General features: G+C 37.9%; 2 protein-coding genes across 5 annotated transcripts; both read left to right on the top strand.

Annotated features, from left to right (window-relative positions):
• The first annotated feature begins 3,649 nt into the window (after nt 1–3,649).
• zgc:136493 (uncharacterized protein LOC692276 homolog) lies at nt 3,650–11,632 on the top strand. Of its 4 annotated transcripts, XM_022212240.2 has the most exons (8): nt 3,650–3,762; nt 3,900–3,944; nt 4,230–4,351; nt 7,100–7,478; nt 8,066–8,237; nt 9,174–9,352; nt 9,435–9,531; nt 10,849–11,632. In XM_022212240.2, exons 3-8 carry the CDS (start codon nt 4,235–4,237, stop codon nt 11,003–11,005), a joined length of 1,101 nt encoding a protein of 366 aa, XP_022067932.1. In that variant the 5' UTR covers nt 3,650–3,762; nt 3,900–3,944; nt 4,230–4,234; the 3' UTR covers nt 11,006–11,632. The 4 variants fall into 4 exon arrangements, with proteins under 4 accessions (XP_022067932.1, XP_051811164.1, XP_022068165.1 ...); XM_051955204.1 differs by lacking the exons at nt 3,650–3,762; nt 3,900–3,944; nt 4,230–4,351 and adding an exon at nt 5,734–5,856; XM_022212473.2 differs by lacking the exons at nt 3,650–3,762; nt 3,900–3,944; nt 4,230–4,351 and adding an exon at nt 5,760–5,954.
• A 764-nt stretch (nt 11,633–12,396) lies between these two features.
• Nucleotides 12,397–16,788, top strand: psmg2 (proteasome (prosome, macropain) assembly chaperone 2). The gene is made up of 7 exons (XM_022212066.2): nt 12,397–12,614; nt 13,875–14,046; nt 14,449–14,507; nt 14,794–14,912; nt 15,227–15,406; nt 15,789–15,909; nt 16,387–16,788. Exons 1-7 carry the CDS (start codon nt 12,558–12,560, stop codon nt 16,465–16,467), a joined length of 789 nt encoding a protein of 262 aa, XP_022067758.2. The 5' UTR covers nt 12,397–12,557; the 3' UTR covers nt 16,468–16,788.
• The last annotated feature ends 1,165 nt before the right edge of the window (nt 16,789–17,953 follow it).

Below are 17,953 nucleotides of genomic sequence, written 5' to 3'. Positions count from 1 at the left end.
GGACATCAGGGGAGGCAGATTTAAATGTGAGGAGCAGAGAGATAAATGAAAGAGGAAAAGTAATGTGGCAGTGAAATTTGAGGTGGTGTGGAGGTGACAGATGGGTAAAGAGGTGGAGATAAAAGGAGAGATAATAGGAGGAGGGGAGGAATGACAGATACATGTGTGGAGGAGGAGAGAAAGGACAAAGGGATGAGAGGAGGAGGAGCAGACACTTTAAGGTAAAGTGGAGAGATTATGCAACAGAGAGGGAGGCAGGTACTGCTGATCTGCAGCTGTCCTGCACACATGCTCTTCTCTGACGTTCTGATGCATGAACACAGACGTGCACACCAAGACAATCGCATCAAAGCAAACTCCTGGACCTTATTACCAGCTTCTGTGCACCAAATCTGGCAGAGGTCGATGCAGCAGCAGGTTAAAGGGGCGAGAGTGTCACAATACAGAGTCTTTCAACTGCATATTCACTCTAAAATATAATGCAAGGGACTCATTAACTGCATGTTTGCAAGAAATCAAATCTAATTTACTGATTTAGAAAAAGCTTTTAAGTTGTAAACATTATTTGACAGGTTAGGTTGACAGAATAATGTTAGTGGTCGACTTAATCTTATATGTAATTGTAAATGACTGTTTGTTGTTTTTAAACAACTCTAGCTGAGGTAACTAAATAAAACTGTCTTGAAAACTTTTTTTTTTCACCCTGAAATCAAGATTTCAAGTCCTCTCCCTATCTTAGCATGCCTGGACATTTTCATTCAGTAAAGGTGAGTTATTAAAAATATCCTTTAATTTGAACAAAAAGCTAATTCCACTAACTCAGTGTAGTTTGTTGGTTGAACTTAAAGTTGCCATAACTCAAAAATATAAATATGCTTTTCTTAGAGTGCCTGTTAATAAAGTAAAACATTTATATTCAGTATTTACTCCTGATCGATACAGTTGCAGATGAGCAATAATTGCAGCTTCAAGATGTGAGTCTTTGTCCTTTTTTTTTAGTTTTTAGGTATTTTAAGGGGTTCTGCTAATAAACTACTGCAAAGAGACAACAAAATGCAGACAAATCCAAAATGCAATTTCAAACATGAAGCATTTAACTTTCCAGTTTTCCCGGCAAGGTGATGTGACCAAATATTTACACAAATTTAAATGCAAATTAAATGTTTTAACTCTCACAATATTAATGCACTTTAATACAGAGTGAGACATTAATGTTAAATAAATTCTGTTCTGCTTTTATTGAGTCAGTTATAACATAATGTTTATGAAGTCAGGTATTGCTTTTATTGTTTTTATTGCATTTTTACTTGCTCTGTTGTTTAAAGCACTTTGCGTTACGTTTCATTTGTATGAAAAGTGCTGTACAAATGATGTCTGATTGATTCTAAACTCTATCTTTATAGAAAAAGCTCTTGGGACTTATTACACAGCGCAGTTTCCAGTTTGTTAGTCCCAACATGACATTGAATGGAAAAAAAGTTGTTGCATAAAACTGTATTAAAATCTTTTTCTAACTTACCTATTATTCATACTTTTAGCTCTTAAGGCCTTTAGAAGTCCTTGCAATGAATGATATATGAATTAAAACTCAGTCTAATGTCTGCATCAAAGCTTTAATCTGCATATTTTCACAGGAAGTAGATCAAATGCCCAAAAAGACCTGCTGTCTGTAGGTCCATACTTTGATATGTTGCTGCAAACAGAAAACTTAACCTTCAGCCTGGGCAGAGTTTCAGCAGTGAAGCAGTTCTTCATGCCGCCTCTCAGTCACTACTCAATATCTCAACGCCACCTAGTGGTTACCCAGTTCAAAGGCGCTTGTAAGGAGTCGGGTCAACACATAATTGAGGGACTTTTGGAGTCCATGGGATTTATCTTGCATACATTTTTATTAAAAGCTGAAAAAAAGAATGTTTTTTATGTTCATTATGATCATGTCTTTACAAATTCCATAATTATTTATTATGGAAACAATCACCTGTTAATAAAAAATGACTGCATATCACTAAAATGTCAGCTAACTACCTTCTAATTAGCTAAACATTAATAAAATTAGCTTATTTAAAATTTATTTTGATTGTGCTCTTTTTATTAAGTTGAGGAAATCATGACAGATATTTCTTTTTCGGCAAATTCTAAAATTTTAAATGGAAAATAACAAATTGTATCTGTGTCTGAGAAATCACTTTCAACTCAGTTACTCATTACAAAAACACCTCTCAAAGAAGTGTGTTAATTCCAGATCACATGACCTGCTCCACATGATGTCATTTCCTCCTGAAGAAAAGACTGGCAAGACTCCAAGGCTTTCTGACTTATTTAAAATAAAGTAGTGTGTGAGTCAAGTGTGGATTTATTAAATGTCAGCAGGTTTACTACAATATCTTTATAAATAACTTTTAATATAAATTTTACTCAATTGTATATATGATATTTCAGAAGACTTTTTTTGGTAAAAATTCCATGTGGTGTTTGGTTATAAGCGGCCATGTTGATTTTAGGCCTGAAAACAGCAAAAATGTCAACTATGATACCTGTCAACAAAAAGTCCTGCAATTATATATTGACCCAGTTAATACATAATGCAATGAGCATTTGGTGAAACATTCTTAAAAGCTCATCCAGCAGCAACCTGCTGGACTTCTGTTTCAACACTGACTCCATTCAACCCAGAGGGCCTGGAGACAATAACACATTTCACTCGTGGTATTGAACACCTCTCATTTGTTGTTTTCCGTGTTTGTTGATAACTGATAGCTCTCCATCATTTCCCAGCCTCACTCTGCAGGTGGCACGTTCAGCTTCACTACAAGTGGTTTAGAAGATTTTCCCATGAAGTCTGTACACATTTTCAAAGCATCTGAACAATACATTTCCTCTTCTTGATGTCAGAACTTTGTGTTTCGTGGTTTCTGCAGAACATCTCCTTCCTCTGTTGAGCACTTTGTAGCTGCAGTTTTACAAAGTGCTAATAAATTAAACATGTTTTCTTAAGAGAGGCTGAGGGAGCAGCAACTGATTCTTTGATGGAATAATCTTTATAGCATCTTGTAGAACAAGTTAATGTGAATTTGTACATATTTTTCTAATCCGTGTGCATGATTTCTAAATTAAACTGCCACTGTTTTATCATTATAACTTGCAAATAGACACATGCATACGATTATTACATTTTGTTTTTAGTCCACCTTTTCATAATGTACAATCTTACATTATCTTATATCTTTTACTCACCGTGCTGATGCTTTTTGCACACATATAGATAGATAGATAGATAGATAGATAGATAGATAGATAGATAGATAGATAGATAGATAGATAGATAGATAGATAGATAGATAGATAGATAGATACTTTATTAATCCCGAGGGAAAGTCAAGTTTTCACAACTTTCCTTGCCAGTTTGCACACACTTATAAAGCACATTTTCTCCTTCTTTTAAGATATGCTGCTCTCCCAATTATTATTTTATGCTAGAGTTGCTTAACTTTCCCTTCAGGGTAATTAATTTCATCCAGCCAAATCTGAAATTCCCAGTGAATTCAGGAGAAGCGTGATGAAACTAACAAGCTGGAAGAAATGAGTGAACCAAATATAATCAGCTCCATGTACTGCCTCTCTGTGAACAGTGGAGCTCTTGACATCATAACCTTTGATCGCTGTCCTACTGCTTAGTTTTGTGCACCAGTTACGACCCTGGAGCCTTTGTCTGCCAGATCGTTGTGCTCACTGAATTCCTGTTCTCTCCTCTTAATACCAGAAGTGAGTAGATGACCAACTGGGCGGCTGTTAGATCAGTGTTTAACATTTAATCTGATTAATCTTCAGCTAAAGGAAACAAGAGGTGGGATTTATTCCAGACCAGCTACATGTCTGTCCCTGTCACTTCTTTCTTAAAGGCCAGTTTGTGGTCCAGAATCAGGAAACAGCTTCCAGGTGAAAAGGTGAGAGCTTCACTAACTCGCAGTGAAATAAAATGCTGAAAGTGTTCAACAGTACTGAATATTTTTGACATATTTTCTCTCTGAACACCTCCAGCTTTGTTAGAGATCATTTAGTTGACCCACAAGTGTCATGTTAATCATTTACTCACAGCGCTACTGTGTGCACATTTTAAACAAACACGACATTGTTAATTCTCTTTAGAATACTGCCAGTTTTGGTGACGCTTAGTTCTAGTGTTGTTTTATAAATCTTTAGTAATGCTCACAATATAACCAACTTTCCAGCCAGAATGACATGTCTCTGCTACCTCCGCTGTGTGAGGAAACTTTGGACTCCAGCAGAAGCATCTCAGCTTCTTAAAGTGGTAAACCTGCACCGATCGGTGCATCAACTGCAACACAAAAAGGTACTGTCTGTTCTGAAACTTAAAGACATTGACCCAACACTGTGGCCTGGTGACTTATACTTTAAGATTATGTAGTAGATGCTGGACACAAAATATGGCTGGAATAAGAAGACAGGATTAAGCCTTAGATACATAAGTGAGGTTGTTTTCTTGCAATACCTTTGTAATGAAAAGTTAGCATTTCATATTCCAGTTATTCCTCAAAAAACATGTTTTTCGTATCATTCCATTTAAATTTTTAAGTTACCTTTTATACTTTTAAAGAAATTGTAGTATTTGTATTACCAACAGAAGCTCTTTGTCACTGATAATATCATACAAGAGGTGATGCAGTGCACAAACTTGGAGGGACGGAGAGGAGCAACAGTTAGAGGAAAAGAGTGGAAAATATCCAGAAAATGGATGTTGACATTCTTCTATTGCTGTTCTGTTTAATATTTTTGTTTTTCAATTATCAAAATGTTCAAAATCTGTTATAAAGTGAAAAATTAACATATTTTAAACACGAAATCATTCTTGTGTGGACCAAAATATAATGCAAACAATGATACAAATTATTATTCTTTACCAAAATAACAAAAAAGGCATATAAACACATTGATTTTTATATTGGTCATTTTTGACCCGCTTATGGAAGAGTGTTGGGTCCAATCACTCGTGCATCTAAGGGTTAAGAAAAGGACTACAAGTACAATAAAAATACATAATATATATATCACTAAAATAACAAAAGTCGAGAGTGAATTTATGTGTCCAGTGTAAAATAACAGTACAAACTTGTAACTATGAGTAGAAATTAACTTTTTTTTGACATAAAAATTCTGTTAAAATGCATTCATAAATGTGTCCAAAATTCACAAAACTTTGTTATTTAATGGATGAAATTGTCAGATTCAAGTTATTATTGTAAATATTATTTCTCAGATTAGATACAGTTAAGGACAATTAACAGAGAAAGATTTATTGATTCTGTATTTTTAAATAAAATTATTTTGTACTCATAGACATTTTCACCACAGAAACATACATGATTTTGTTTGAAATTAAACAGAAAATGTATTTGATTTATGGAACATTACAGTATTTTCACATGATGTTATTTTTCGGTATTTCTGGCACCTCAGCTGCCTGAATATTATGGATTTTTTCTTTCAATCTTATTTATTTATTTATTTATTTATTTATGTATTTGTGTATTTATTTATTTATTTATGTTTTTTTAAAATTTATTTAGCAGTGTATGAAGAGCTCGGTGCAGATCATATGTGAAGTCTTAATTATGATGCAAATTGTCGTTGTGCCAACACCAGTATTTTCGGTCAGAGCTGAACGTCTCTCAGGCAGAATTTAATTTCCAAACTGGATTTTTAAAAAAGCTCTTAGTTTGAAATCCCTCCAATTCTCTAAGTAGTTCTTCCTGGTTCAAGAGCAGAAGGACGGGCAGCACTCAAAATACTTGTCAGTACACTCAGGCAGTTCCACAGACTGTACTATACTGTAGTTTTGTAAGTTTTTTTTTAATATGAGTTTTGTCTTTCACGTGAAAATACGTGCCTTCCCGGAACGAAACTCCTAGATCGAGACCCTCACCCGGAACACTTTGGTAGTGCACTCGTTGTTGTTTAGCATGCTAGTAGAGTTAGCCTTGAAATCTGGACAGATACTGTGACATTTTATGAAACATATACGACGTTCAGACTCACTCTATTAACATCATTATTGTCTAAAGCAAAAGTCGCACTCCTAAATTTAATCATTAATTTAATTTTGAATACTTTGCACTTGTTTTAATGTACATTTTATATTTATTTTATAAATATTTTAGAGTAAACAGCTCAGTTCTATTAATCACAGGATTTGGGTGACTTTACAGTTAGGAAGAAGTATGGCCACTCAGGCACTGTATTTTTTTTATTTTTTTTTTAGTATTTTTAAAGTTTTTTATGCTTTTTTGTTTGTTAATGCAGTTTTTTCTGCTGCATGACTGAAGATATGACAAACTGTGATTCTGACACAGTACATGTTGCATACCATTATTCCAGACACTTAGCTTTTGCTGTGGGTTAAGCAAACAAGATATAATTTGAGTTTTAGAGGTGCTGGTATGCAGATTTTATTTATTCATTTATTTATGCCTTTGGATAAAGTCAAAAAGCTGTTTCTTCCTAGTTTAGGGCCTTATATTAAACTGTGCCAATTGGGTATTTAGTGTTGTATTTAATCATATGTAAGAGTAGTTTTATTCTTTTTTTTTAACTTTCTGCCAGAAAGTGAGTAAATGTGTGTCCTAAAATGTTGCTTTAAAGTCTGTTTGAGCTGTCTTAAAGGTTCCATACTGGCCCACTGGATCTTCAGTTCCTCAGATGCTGGGAGTGTTTTTGTGTTCGTAGCCAACAGCAGAGCATTTGGTGGCTGAGACATTTTAGCAGAGTTAGCAGAAGCAGTTTGAGAAAGTAAATAAATCTGTTGGAATGTGTGTCAGCTGTTCATTTTGAATGACTCATCTTGGAAGCAGCAGGCGGTGAAGGGGCTGGTTCATGCTAAACGTGAGGTGGACAACTAATGGTTCCTCTGTTTGTATGTGGAAAATGGATAAAATTCCTACTGGCTTGTAAAGCTTGGAGACGAGAGGAGAAGCCGGCTTATATGTTTTGTTTTACACCTCCAAGTTCTTAAGATGTACAAAACACAATAAAAGCACGTGTTTCACCATACGGGATCCTTAAGTCCTGTGCTTCATCCCACCAGGTGATGGCAGAAGAAAAACCATGGGCTCTGATCTCAGAGGTGAGCGAGCAGGGATACCTAGAGGAGATGGTTGACGTAATAAAACCACACTTCCACATTATCAACTACAAAGACTTTCAACAAAACCAGCAGCTGCACGGCCCAAAAATTCAGGCCCTGTTACTGTGGAACGCCTTCCCTGTAGTCGAGCCTTCGCTGCTCAGTTTGCTTCCATCGTTGAAGGTCGTTGCCAACGGAGGAGTCGGAATCGACCACCTGGACGTGCCGTATATCAACAGTCTTGGGGTGAAGGTGACCAACACGCCCGGTGTGGTGAGCAATGCCACGGCAGATATTGGCATGGCTCTGCTGCTGGCGTCAGCAAGGAAGGTTGTTGAAGGTGAGGTGAAAGGCTAACAGATGCCAAACCTAGTATTTACCCACAGAAGATATAATGAATTTGGAAATTATTTGTAGAAGAAAGGAAGCTAGAAACTTTGACATTCCTTCAGATATAGTAACAAAAAACTTGAATTTCCCTTGGGATTAATAAAGTATCTGAGTGTTTTACCAAACGTTTTGGGAAATCGATTAAAAATACTGTGAAATGAATAATTCACAGTTACATAAAACAGTATTTTAAAATACATTTTATGTTTTTATAATTGAATTCTTCTCTCTTCTTAATTGAAACAGAAATGTTTGAATTTGTAAATAATGTGGAGTAATATGGATTTCAGAATGTTTGCTAAAGTATTATTCTGGTTGGCATAATTGTCATTATTTGTTTTTCTTTGTAGAGTTTTAGTGTCATATACTCCTCAATTTAACATAAAAATTAAACACTAAAATATAACAAATGTCTGTAATAAAAGTATAAAATATTTACAGCACTCTACATCTTTCATATTCAGCACACACACGAGGATAGCAGAGGTAATTATGCGTTAGGAACCTATTAAAGTGTTTTGTTCTGTCTTCTTATAGGGCACCAAGTAGCTATGGACCCAAAGATCACCCATATACCACAAAGCCTGATGGGAGTTGAAGTCTCTGAGTCGACACTAGGGATCATTGGAATGGGACACATCGGATACAAAATCGCTCAGAGAGGCAAAGGATTTGACATGAAGATTCTGTATCACAACAGAAGCAGAAGGTACATTAAAAAGACAATAATCAGAATTGGAAATAATTTCTTGATCCCCGAGTGGAAATTACTTAAAATAAAAGGACACATATAGATCTGTTGTGTAGGACTAGATGTTTAAATCCCTTCTTGCATACATGAGACACCTAAGACTCTGTGGGATGGTGAAGTGAGTGAGGTCATCCTCTGGGTTATGTAGTGGGCGCCCTCCTTCCTCTGTGTTTCGCTGATAGGCCCACAACACCTCCAGAGGGTTCAGCAGTGAATCCCAGGTTCACCCTCAGATGCCATCTACTCACCAGGTTAAGCCCTTTCTCTTCATCCACAGCCACTGACTTCCCTTTTCAGCAGCTCTGGATAGGTCCTTGATCGCCTGCTGGTGGGTCTTCCTGCATATTCCCATCTCCCAGAGAAGTCCGGATGTCGAGGTGGTTACGAAGCCTCTGCAGCCTACTTCAACTGGTCGGACCTTCACCTTCCAGCTTCGCTGTTTTGCATTGGCAACAAGCTCCGTATACCTCAGCTTCTTGTGCTCATAAGCCTCCTCTACTGAGCTCTCCTAGGGCACTGTGAGCTCAATGATGTAGACGTACTGTACCTAAGGAATCAAACCATAGTACCAGGTCTGGTCGCAGGTTGGTGGATGGGATCTCATGGACCTGGACGAAAGCAGAGCTTTTGGTCCAGGTCTACCAGCATCCTCCAATCGCAAGCCCCCCTCAACTGCCCAGGATCTGGTCTTGAGGTGGCAAGACAGGCTTGACCTTCACCCTCCTGGACAAATGACTTTGGCAACATTTGGAAGGCAAAATGTCACCTCAAAATCCAATAATGAACCAAAAAAGCCCCGCTGCAGTAACTTGGATATAGATTGTTACTGAGGCACGATATCAAAAAAGAGAAAAGAAAATGTTGGAGCACTAATTTTTCTTGGTGCTGTTTCAGGAGTGTTGAGGACGAGCAGGCTGTGGGGGCGACTTATTGTGCGAACATGGACGACCTGCTGAAAGAGTCGGACTTCGTCATGCTGGCGGTGAACCTGACGCCTGAAACCACACGCCTGATCGGCCACAGACAACTGTCCCTCATGAAGCCCACGGCAACACTGGTCAACGTCAGCAGAGGTGGGAATAACATGTTTCTGATCTGTCAGACTGCTCTGAAACAGAAATCTTTGGTCTAATTTTAGCTGTGTTTCTGTTCCAGGTCTAGTTGTGGACCAGGATGCATTAGTCAAAGCTCTGCAGTCTGGAACGATTCGAGCAGCAGCTTTAGACGTTACTTACCCTGAACCTTTACCCAGGTATTATCTCTCTGCAAACACCCACACTCTTCGAACACAGTGGTACAGAACGTCATCTTCATGCACTTCATAAATTAACACTATGTTCTAGCATGTAAGAAATGCAGAAGCATCAGTAGCTTCAAACTGTGTAAAACGTTTCAAGAAAATATAATGTGTTGTTACTTTTTTATGTGATGCAGTACTTTCATGATGGATTTCTAGTATAATTATATTGTTTAAAACTGCATAAACTGATTATTTTTTGCATTTGGGCTCAGAACGACAAGCTGTGGATGTGTCTGACTTTTTACGATTATGTTTTTGTAGTGAATGTGTTCGCACAAAGAGCAGCATCAGTATTCATTGTGAATCCTCCTCCTGGCTGCCTGACCCATCTAAATCCAATATTTTATTATTGTTCTTTCAGCTCTGCTATGACCTGTCTCTGCAGGTGAAACAGAAGTAACATAAAGGCAACCAGATCATAACAGTCGCACCAAAGTTGCAAGTATTTTAGTGAAAAATAGATTTTTGAGATATCATAAATCCATACAGGTCACACAAAAGGAGGAGCAAAGGGTGCTGGATGCTACTCAGAAATAACCAGAAGTTTTAAACCAACTTATGTAATGTGGAATGCATCAAAAGAAGTCAAAATAGCTCACCAACCAGAAATGAAAGCGCAGGCGGGAGTAGTACCCCTAAACCTGCCATCTAAATGTTTACTCACCTGCAAAATGTACTTAACAAACCCCTTAATCAGACCTAGCAGGTGCTAATTTACATACAAAACCAGGACATCGTTAATCGGACAAAAATTGGGAAAAGACCACAGCGACTCCAGGCCGTAAGACGCTCTGTTTTGGTCTCCACCACCTGTTTTTGTCAATAGACCTCTAATAAACCCACTTCTGTTTGGTGCTGGACAGGTAGTGCACAATTAGTAAGCACCAAATGAATATAAAGGTACATTTAGCCTTTTGCTGCAGCCTTAGAGTTAATGGAATCCAAGATCAAAGCTAAAAGTTGAGCAAATTTTGGACTTATATTTGTAAAAAAAATGGACAAAGACATGATTCCAGTTTAAATCTAATGTAGCTCCATGTATGCTGAATGCCTTTACTCACATGTCAGTGTTGTATGTAAATCTCTTTTAGCCTGTACACCAGCTTTCATATTCTTTTAAACACGAAAACCCAGAAAAAGCACACATTCATCCGTCTATTAGTCTGCTCATATATCATGACAGGGTTTTACCTGATGGAATGAAAGTGAAGCAAAGAAAGAATCACCATTCTCTCACTCCTGGCACCTCTTTTCTTTGATTCTGTGCAGGGACCATCCTCTCCTCGGCCTCCCCAACGTCCTGATCACACCCCACGTCGGCACCCACACTTTGGCCACGACCATAAAGATGGTGCAGCAGATGGTAGATAACGCTGTGGCTGCAGTCAAAGGCCAGACTGCTCCCAACGAGGTCAAGCCCAAATAACTGAACTGATGGCACATTTTCTGTCTCTAACGACAAGTGTTGATCTGTTGACACTTATGCTTCTCTGTGAAATAAAGAAATAAATACTTTTAGTAGCAAATAAGTAGGTTTTTACCTGTTTGGTTGCACTTTGTACAACTGACTGAAATGCTTTCATTTGTGACAGCTTATTTGCTCAAAAGTATCATTGAAAGTACATTTGTAGATAACAAATGTAAATCCTCTCACAATTAGTTTAGTTTCTGTCATTTTTTTAAACCAAGCACAGTTTTACTGGTACAGGGTGAACATCGTGCTTCCTTTTATTTCCTATTAGTTTTTAGTGTGTAATCTTTAACTTCTTCTTATAACTAATAGCAAACTATCCACTGTTTGGGAGGAAAAACAAGTTCGAAACTCAAGTCCACCTTAAAAAAACTAAAAGAATGAAAAGAAAATGTAGCAAATGAATGCAGCCACTCTGGTATTAATTTTATGTGTCAAGATGTGTTACTGTTGTTGACACAAAAGTCATGTTACTTCTTCATAGTCATTTTAATTACTGTACAATTACACTGTAAACTGATTTTCTAGATTCAAATATGGTGCTCCAGTGTTTTGTTGATCAATAAATGTTCCATAACTATATTATAGTGTCCTTTTTATGTATTATTTTGGTTTTATTATATTTTTTGGCATATACAGTACATGTTAGCCTCTTTAAATAGAATAACTTCATTCATCCTCGAAGGGAAATTCATTATTACATTATTACAAGTCATTATTTACAAATTAAAGTGCATTTATGCATTTAATTGCATTTTTAATGACTAATTATAAACATTATCTTGCTCTAACAGAATTATTATGATTACTGTGATTATGATTATGATGGTGATTATTAATATTATTTGCTGATAAACAGATAAATAGATTTTGCTGTTAGTGAGTTTAATATTTTTTAAAACGATTTTAGTGGTTAAGTATGAATGTAATCTTATTCTAAGAGTGTCACCGTGTAAGTAGTTTAGAGAACCCCAGAGAGACCATGCAGAACGGCGGAAAGCAGCTCAAACTCAATTTATCACAGAATAGTCTTATTTGCAATCGCCAAGCACTCACTGGCAGGGGGTCAAGGTCAGGCTCCAGAGAGGTGATTGGATAATTCTAATATCAATATTATTATTGTTATTATTATTATTTTTATTAGTAGTAGTAGTAGTAGCAGTAGTTGAGTCTGCTAAGATGATAGTTTAGATTTTTCTCAGTGAGTTGAAGATCTCTAATGTGCAGTGAATCTTTGCGGAGCTGAGGGTTGACCATTAATACGCCTGATTAAAATTCCGAAAACTTGACTTCGCTGTTGCATTTTATTCAGGCATCTACAGGCACTACTAAAACCGTTTAATCATCAACAGTCGCCATCGTCCTGAAACAGAAAGGGCCCTGACACCCGGCATGAAAATAGAAGTGAAATCTGCTGAGAAATTGTAATCGTCGCTAAAATAACCACATTTTTAACTTTGCAGTCGGTTTCTTTTTGTTTCTGTGTGTCTGCGGAATAAACTGCATCATGTTTATTTCTTCACTAAACTCATCGCCCTGCTTCAAAGGTTTCACCCTCGTCATGGTGAGTAGCAGAAAAACGAGCCAGTGCTGCTGAATTATAATTTAATATGGGACTAAACACCCCCAGAAAACTTCTGACTTAAATTATTGTGACCATGTTTTGCATTTAATTCATATAGTTAGAGGGGAAAATGTATGTAAAAGCTGTAAATATGACATAAGAGATAAGATTGCAAATTATCCCACAGTGGGGAACTTTGCAGTGTTACAGCAGTAAAGGAATAAAATCCATAAGTAAAAAAATAAATCAAAATATACAAAGGTACTAGTTCTAGAAATAACAGCATTGCATTTATCTGTCATATTGAACAGATTGTTTCATGATACTGAGAGAAGTAATAATGTTATATTCAGAATATTTATTGCACAGACTTGTTTGTAAGAAGAAAAGTAACGATGCAGCACATGTTCTGGTCCCATATGATGGAAAAAAACACTGTTATTGTTTCATATGGTTGTTCTAAACTTGAAGCTGTAAAATAAAAGTTGTTAAAATATTAAAGACATTTATTTCTGTCATTCCTCAAGTCCCTCCACAACTAGATATCCTCTAAGTTTTACAAGTCATTAACAATGGTCTGAGCTGCTACGTTTCTACTGAGGAACCGGTAATTGTCTAGCTAGGTTTATTTATTTTCTAGAGCTGCTTCTGCTAACTCTAAAATGTCTGAGATATGAACAAAAGACACAAAACTATGACTACAAGAGTGAACACAAGTGTCCACATGCACTCCCAGCATATGAGGAACTAAAGAGGGAGTTTAATTACATTTATCTTTAATGGCAGTGCCACATCAACAGTAGGAAAATCCTTAGGGTTAGCAATGTGGCTAACATAGAGATAGTCTTCTTCCTGAAGTGGGTGTGGACAGCAACACCTCAGCCGCATTTAAAACTACAGACACTGAAACAGCCTGTTATAGCAAGATTAACCATCTTGGCAGTATTTTGAGCTAAAAAAAAAACAAAGACACATTATATGGACACGTGAGACCTTTAACTATTTTATGCAGGGTCGCAGTTGGTTATTATTGTTGTTTTGCTGTTCTCAATAAACTGATGACATTTTTATTTTGCTTGTTTTGTCCAACAGTTAGTCCAGACTAATTCTGTTTACTGTGATTTAAGCTAAGAAAAAGCAGCAAATTCTTCCATATGAGAAGGTAGAACCATGAAATGTGTTGCAATTCTGCATGAAATAAAGGCCACGTTGTCAAAAATAATCGCCGGCTGCTCTTTGTTTTTGTCTTCTCACCCCCAGCCAGCAGTGGCCGTTGGAAACGTGGGTCAGCTGGCGGTGGATCTCATCGTGTCCACCCTCAACATGAGCAGAGTCGGCCACATTCACACAGACTGCCTCATCCCGATGGCTGGAAACAACCCATATGCCACCTGTAAAGAAGACGCTGAGGAGCTGCACACTCCTGCAGAAGGTGTCACTGATGATGTCCTTTCTAAGAACTGTGAAATCAGGTTACATCAAATGGGACTGTTTGATTTCATTAAAGCTATGAATAAACTTTGCTTTATAGCCTTGAGTGTTTAGTTGCTAATTTGCATGTCTAGCAAATAAAAATCATCCTATCCTGAAAGAGCTGGAGTTATATTTACTTTAGTACTATTTTGTCACATGTCTTATTGTGTTGCTCAGTTAAGACTCCACATTTTTACTGATTGTCACCAGCTGTTGTCATGTGCTAAACTCAACAAATATCTCTATGGTTGCTGAAACACTGAGTAAATTGTGAGATCATGGTGAGATGAGGTCAAGTGATAAGAAATCCCATTCAAAAATCTGATTCTTAGTTAATCTGTCAACCATCTGTTGTCCACAGTTTACACAGCAGCAGAACTGAAGTTGGCAGTTCTTCAGATCAGAGCACCAATTGTCCAGGTAAAACCACATCAGCATGAGTTTATTCTGTGCACTGTAATGCCAAATTAATGTGTTCATGTTGTGATTATGTCACCATTTCATTAAGTGGATTAAAACTGCAGACCAGTAGAAAGCATGAACAGGAACAGACAGCGGCTATATGACTTAATAAATACAGTTTTACTTACTGTGGAAAGGAGTTTTCGAGAATGTGTGAACTGTATCTTCCAGACTTATGTCATTTAGGTTTCCACAAACATGAAAATAGAATCTGTATTACGACTAACTTTTGTTTTACCTGCAGACAAAGTCCAAAAAGTTCCGCCAGCTTCTCGTGTCTTGGATCAAAGCCAGCGGGTTCTCCAGGACCGTTGTCCTTTCCAGCAGTCACGCCTACCAGAGGGACGACCAGCAGCTACAAGGGTAAACGTGCAATGCTATCCTGTGCAGTAGTGACAATGGGAAATGTGCAACAACACACAATCATATCTAACAGTGACAGAGGGAAACAAAAATGCTCGGACACCCCATACATTTGCGTGTATATTGCATTAAGAATCACTGTCTGTCTAATGCAGCCACACCTTTTGAAACACAAAAAAGATTTTTCCACAAATTTCCACTCGCTAATGGGACTCAAAACAAACATAAATAAATAAATAAATGTGCACTTCACTGTTTTTCTTCAACTGTGCCATTTACAATTATCTCTACTAACAAATACCTGTGCATGTCAGCACTCCTTTGAGGTACCTGGTCACTCCGTCCCTGCTGAAGGTGAGTGCAGACGCTCTGAAGGAGTTGGGCTGGAGGGAGATGGAGCGAGTGTCGGCCTTTCCTGGTCTGACGGACACCAACACAGAACCACGACTCCACATCCCCGGAGGAGGCATCACCAAAGGACTTTACACAGACAGGTAGAGCTTAGTAGAGACACCAAATAATCAAAACAAGAGGAAAAATGATATTAGGAATCTTTTTAAAGTCCATTTATATTTTTTAAATGTGAAAAAGTAAAGTTTGAAGATGCCCGGTCACAGTTACAAAATTTAGGTTTCATAATTACAAGTCCATGTTCAAGATCATAATATTAATTTGTGCCATTTACTACAAGATATGCACTTAATGTAGCTGGAAAACGTGTGGAATGACTGATTGTCCTTATTTTATGACAGAACAACAACACATACTTTCTCTGCTGCGCTACCGTCTTCTAAATTCAGCGAACTAAAACAACTTGAAAGTTTACTATCAGCAACTTTATTCATGTCTGATCATGTTTTTTGGATGCATGTTCAGCTGTACAGAGGATCTGTCGCTGGCTGTTCTGCTGCTCTTCTGTTCAGAAGGCGACAACATCCCAGACGCCTTCACCCTCGTCAACCATCTCAACGACTGGCTTCACCTGCTGGACAATCATGTAAGCGACAAACCGAGTAATCAGCCACTGAGTGCTGCATTTAAAGTCCCATATTCTATAGCTTGTTTTGTGATTGTTATTAACTTGGAGGCATTTCTAGTTAAAATGATCATTCAGAAGGAAAAAAAAAACATTTGAAGCAATAGAAAATCCTGGTTTCATACTAGCATGAGGTCAACTTTTTTGCTGCAGAGAGAGTCTTCTTCCTGAAATTAGCACAGACACCAAGCAGCATCTCAAACACTAAAACAGCCCGTTTAGAACAAGTTTAGAACCAGGGATTATACAGTCATGGTAAAACTAACAATATTTGTTTCATTTTGAGAAACTGAAAGACACATTCTGGGAACATGTGAGATTCTAGTACATTTGGGACATGATATGGGGCCTTTAAAGCTGCTTAAAACAGCAGTTAGAGAAGTTCTGTCATTGTGGCGTCATATAAGGCTGATTTAAAGTGAAATTTTCTCATTTCAGAGCCCAGAGCCAAACAAATGGAAAATCCCACCTTCCTGGAACCTCCTTTTTGGAAGCGGCATCCCTCCTGCACTGTTCTGATATAAAATGTTTCTGCTATTTTTAGCCTGTAATTACCTTTGGAAGAACGCAGTCTGGAGATACGCAAACACTTCCTCTAACATCTGTGCTGCCCGGCAGTGACACCTCTGTTAACAGCAAAGTATCTGTAAAGCAGCACCTCGAGTATCTTCCCTCTTTAGCAAATTCGTCACTCTGTCGCTTATTTTGATCTAAATTTTATGTGCAAACATTATATGACTTGTACATATACAGAAATTGACTGCACTTAAAATGCTATTTCCTAGTTTTGTAGCATTTAAATGTCCTGGGGTTTTTTTCAATAAAAGATCGTCATGAGAATCTAGTGTGACTTTACCTAAAACAAAAAGGACTTTGACTGTGCTACTCTCGCTGGATTCTGCATCCACCCTCTTAACTGAAAGTGGCTGGCCAGGCGCCATTACCGTATTCCTGGCAGTCCCACCCATAGGTCCCACCTCTTCGCTCTGTAACTTGATTCCTTTCTACGACGTACAGTGTTAACAACAGGACAGCAGCGCTCTTGATTCAGTTACCGAGCCAGGTTTGTGGTTTTCCTCTCGGTCTGCGTCATTGTTTGGGGTGGTTTCTGTGGAGATAGGTTGTGGGAAAGGAATGTCCTGACAGCATTTTTTTAAGGGGAAACTTGGAGCAATAAAGTAAAGGGTTTCCTCTGAATAATTTGAATAACACCGCTGACCCTAAAAGTACATTGAAAACATGAGTAATAGTCAGGTTTTAAACAAGCCTTTGCTTAAAACACGTGAGGGAGATTCTGAGAATATTTGTCTTTAGGTTTAAGAGGAATAGCTCGGCATTCGGAGAAACAGACCTCTCTGGCAGAGAGTTAGGAAGATAAATGACAGTTTTTCTTGTTTGTCTGTGAGGCGATTTCATGGAAGTGAACAGTGATAGATCAGAACTCAAATCCTGAATGCCAAGACGTTGGAAAAGCTTGCTTTTTTGATTAAAAAAATGTTTTAAAAATCCCCTCCCTGCCTCAAAGACAAGTACATAAGCATCCTGACATTCACAAAGCTTTCACTTTGATTTTCATGTTATGACACAAACTCACATTATTCAGATGTTAAATTATATTATTGTATATACTAGGTCATTAAATCAATATGTAGCACCTGGACCTCAATGCTCAGAAGACAGTGGAGATGAGGATCGACTTCAGGAAAGCCCCCCGATACAAAGTTCTACACCGCCATCATGAAGTCCATCCTCACCTCTTCCATCACCGTGTGGTCGCTGGGGCCACTGCCAGGGACAGACAGACTTCAGAGCATTGTGTGCTCTGCTGAGAAGGAGATCGGCTGCAGCCTCCCATCTCTCCAGGACCTAAACGTCTCCAAGACTGAGGGGCGTGCAGGCCGGATAGCAGCCGACCCTTCTCACCCTGGACACAAACTTTTCCAGTCACTTCCCTCAGGCAGGAGGCTATTATATGGTCCATACGAACCAGAACCTCCCGCCACAA

The sequence above is a fragment of the Acanthochromis polyacanthus genome, chromosome 11 (genome assembly GCF_021347895.1).
Source record: "Acanthochromis polyacanthus isolate Apoly-LR-REF ecotype Palm Island chromosome 11, KAUST_Apoly_ChrSc, whole genome shotgun sequence".
NCBI lineage: Eukaryota > Metazoa > Chordata > Actinopteri > Pomacentridae > Acanthochromis > Acanthochromis polyacanthus.
The sequence above is the reverse complement of the archived record's forward strand: the minus strand, read 5'-3'. Positions and strand labels throughout refer to the sequence as shown.